Source organism: Sinocyclocheilus rhinocerous, unplaced genomic scaffold (genome assembly GCF_001515625.1).
Source record: "Sinocyclocheilus rhinocerous isolate Xijiao unplaced genomic scaffold, SAMN03320098_v1.1 scaffold365, whole genome shotgun sequence".
NCBI classification, from domain to species: Eukaryota; Metazoa; Chordata; class Actinopteri; order Cypriniformes; family Cyprinidae; genus Sinocyclocheilus; species Sinocyclocheilus rhinocerous.
In genome coordinates, this window is record NW_015659915.1 from 721,405 (window position 1) to 724,404 (window position 3,000).

Below are 3,000 nucleotides of genomic sequence, written 5' to 3' on the forward strand. Positions count from 1 at the left end.
TTTTTTGGTCTATACAGTGGAAGTGATATCTTAGAATATTGTAGTAATATCGTAAGAAATATCTTCTTTTTGGTGTCGCTCGGAAGAAAGAACGTAAGTCATATATTAGGGTGAACTGTCCCTTTAATACCAATAAATGTCAAAAATGATTGAGAAAAATTATATCTCTGTCACATGATTTGAAAGTACAAGAGGAAAATTGTATTGCTCAGAAGTTGCTCTTCTATATCTCATAAGAGTTCTTAGTTTTTTGTAGTGTTTTTTCTCAGATATTAATTCTGAAATTCATTAGTAAAAATAAAAAATGGTAACACTACAGGTTAGTTAATGCATTAACTAACATAAACTAACAATGAACAACATATTGTTTAAAGCATTTATAAATGATAAAATAGTGAATACATGACACATTTAATGTTTGTTTGTTCATAGCGCATTAACTAATGTTAAAAAACATACAACGTCTCATTTGAAAACATATTAGTAAATGTTAAAAATGAACATGATTAATAAATGTTGTAGAAGTATTGTTCATTGATAGTTCATGTTAACTCATTTAGTTCACTAATGTTAAGTGTTTCTATAAAAATAGTCAAAAATGACTCAGAGTTGTCATACAGTGTGAGCATGAGAAGTGTTTGAGAAATGTTTCATATTTCAGTCTTTAATAACCTGGCAAGCCGTTTGAAACACTGTCGAGATCCCTTTTCATCAGAAACACGAGGAGAAACGTCTCGATTTAATCTTCATTTAGTGATTTTTCTCTTCTGTAGCTACAGTATCGTAAAGATTTTTTGCATGCGAATGCACAGGAAGGCGTTTTTATCTATGGATTATGTTCTTTGTTTAGCTTCAGCTGCTTTTGAAAAATCCCCCTCTTTGTTTAGTTGACTGTTTTTATTTAATATATAGTAGTTAACATTGAGATATTGCTGAACAAACCACCAGCTCTCGAGCTCGGCGAACAATCGTTGAGTTGAGTGCAGCGGTGAGCAGTTCCACTCACGCAGACTTCAAGGAGAATTTTTGCTTTGATCTCGGTAACCCCAAAGAAAATTGTAGCATCTTCTTTAATCTGGGCTCGGTAATGACTTTAAGTCCAGGAAAAGACAAATAAAAAGGAATACAAGGCTTTGATAAGAATTGTTAGGAACAAAAGCCAATTTTCAAAGGCAGAAAAAGCAACAGTTTCTCTTCTGGAAATTCTCTGATATTTTTTCCCCCCCCGCTCAGACTTGAAAAGGTGCGGGATATGTTTCTGCACTCTCGATGTGATTGGAGTGGATGAGAGAGGTCACTTTTGGTTGTTTGTGAACAGCAAGCTCTCAGCCGTCATTATACACCATCATCAATGCTCAGAGTGTCATATACATATGTGACGAAAATATCGCAGCATGCAGAAAGCTTGGCTTTTAAACATCATTAGATTTATATAATATGATTTTTTGAGGCAGATTGTCTCATTCAGAACGATGGGTTAATAATAGCAGCGGTCTGTGCTTCATTAAGAAGCAACACTGCACAGATGCAATCAATGTGGAGAAGCGTGCATTATTTGCTTGTGAACTCGCAAACTGTGGCTCTGTTTTAAGACAGAAACTCGTCTCTTCGGAAATAAAGGGCGTAAGCTGATCCTCGCCGAGAAAATTTCATCTCCGTGTTTCGCAGCTACGGACAGATACATGGAGCAAACTAACTGAAGTCCTTAATCTAATTTGTCGGGCTCTTTTTCTAGTTAGCACATGCTGTCGTGTCTTAATTGACTCTCTGGTCAATACAGAGCTGTTCATTTGGACCGATGAATAGGACATGATGCTTATTTGTCTGGGGACGTGCTAATGCTGTTTGATTGTTAAAAATGCATGTGAATTGAGCTCTGTGAGTTATACATGAAAGGTAAGCCGGCTTTGATCGCTGTGTCATGTTTGCCAGATCTTCAAAGAGAAGCGTGTACGGTGAGGTTTTTGAGGCCTTAACTCTCCTCACATCCAGGAAGGTCTGACCCCAAACCATCTGAAGAAAGCCAAGCTGATGTTCTTCTACACACGCTACCCCAGCTCGAATCTGCTCAAGAACTTTTTCCCTGATGTCAAGGTACCAGATTAATGCCTCTGTTAATGCTAATTCTGATCTTTCATACACAGGTAGGGCAATTATAGGTCTGTTTATTGTAGATACTTTTATAACTCGTGTGTTTCTGCCAACACTGAACAACCATCGTGATTCAAAGTGATCTTTAGAGCAAAAACAATCTTTTAATAGGACAATCTGTTTAATTTGATAAATATTCTAATTGTATGTATTATGCTTAAATAATATTAATAATTTTTAAATATTTCTTTTCATTATTATTTACAAATATTTTTTTATCCTAATAATAAGTTACAATCAGGAGTCAAACCAAAAATCTTTTTAACGTCTGCCTGATTATTAGGATAAATGATATTTGTAAACAACTAAATATTCTAATTTTATTATTCATTTAATATTTGTTATGCTTAAATAATATTAATATTTTTAAATATTAATTTTCTTATTTATTATTATTCACAAATATTTTTTTATCCTAATAAACAGTTACGATCAGGAGTCAGATCTACCTGATTATTAGGATAAATAATATTTGAAAATAATTAAGAACAATAAATAAGATAATGTTTACGCAGTTAATCAGTTATGCATTAATAAGACATTGTATGGGTCAAAATTATCGATTTTTCTTTTATGCCAAAAGACGCTTGAGCAAATATTCCTGAATGTTGGTGTGGCAATTCCTGAATTGCTGGTTTAACTTTGACAAAGTTAAAAGAGGAGTTTCTCAAGTCAGCAAAAGGAGACAAAAGAGGCGGCGGAGAGGAGCACAACCTCCTCTATTCAGCGTTAACCCTTCAGCTCGCCAGCTTTCAGCACACACAATAGCAGAGCGCTGAGCCGCGGATACTGAGGCCCTACAACAACACGCGCATCCTGTGAGTGAGTAACCAGTCCTGAGGCACAAGT

At 35.0% G+C, this 3,000-nt stretch overlaps 1 protein-coding gene across 1 annotated transcript in view; it reads left to right on the forward strand.

Moving 5' to 3' along the window:
- The window catches only part of LOC107724261 (prospero homeobox protein 1-like), a 17,201-nt gene that overhangs the window by 3,715 nt on the left and 10,486 nt on the right, over positions 1-3,000 (forward strand). The window contains exon 2 of the mRNA XM_016533102.1: positions 1,987-2,094. Within this exon, the coding sequence (XP_016388588.1) occupies positions 1,987-2,094 (108 nt within the window). The remainder of the gene's footprint in view (positions 1-1,986; positions 2,095-3,000) is intronic.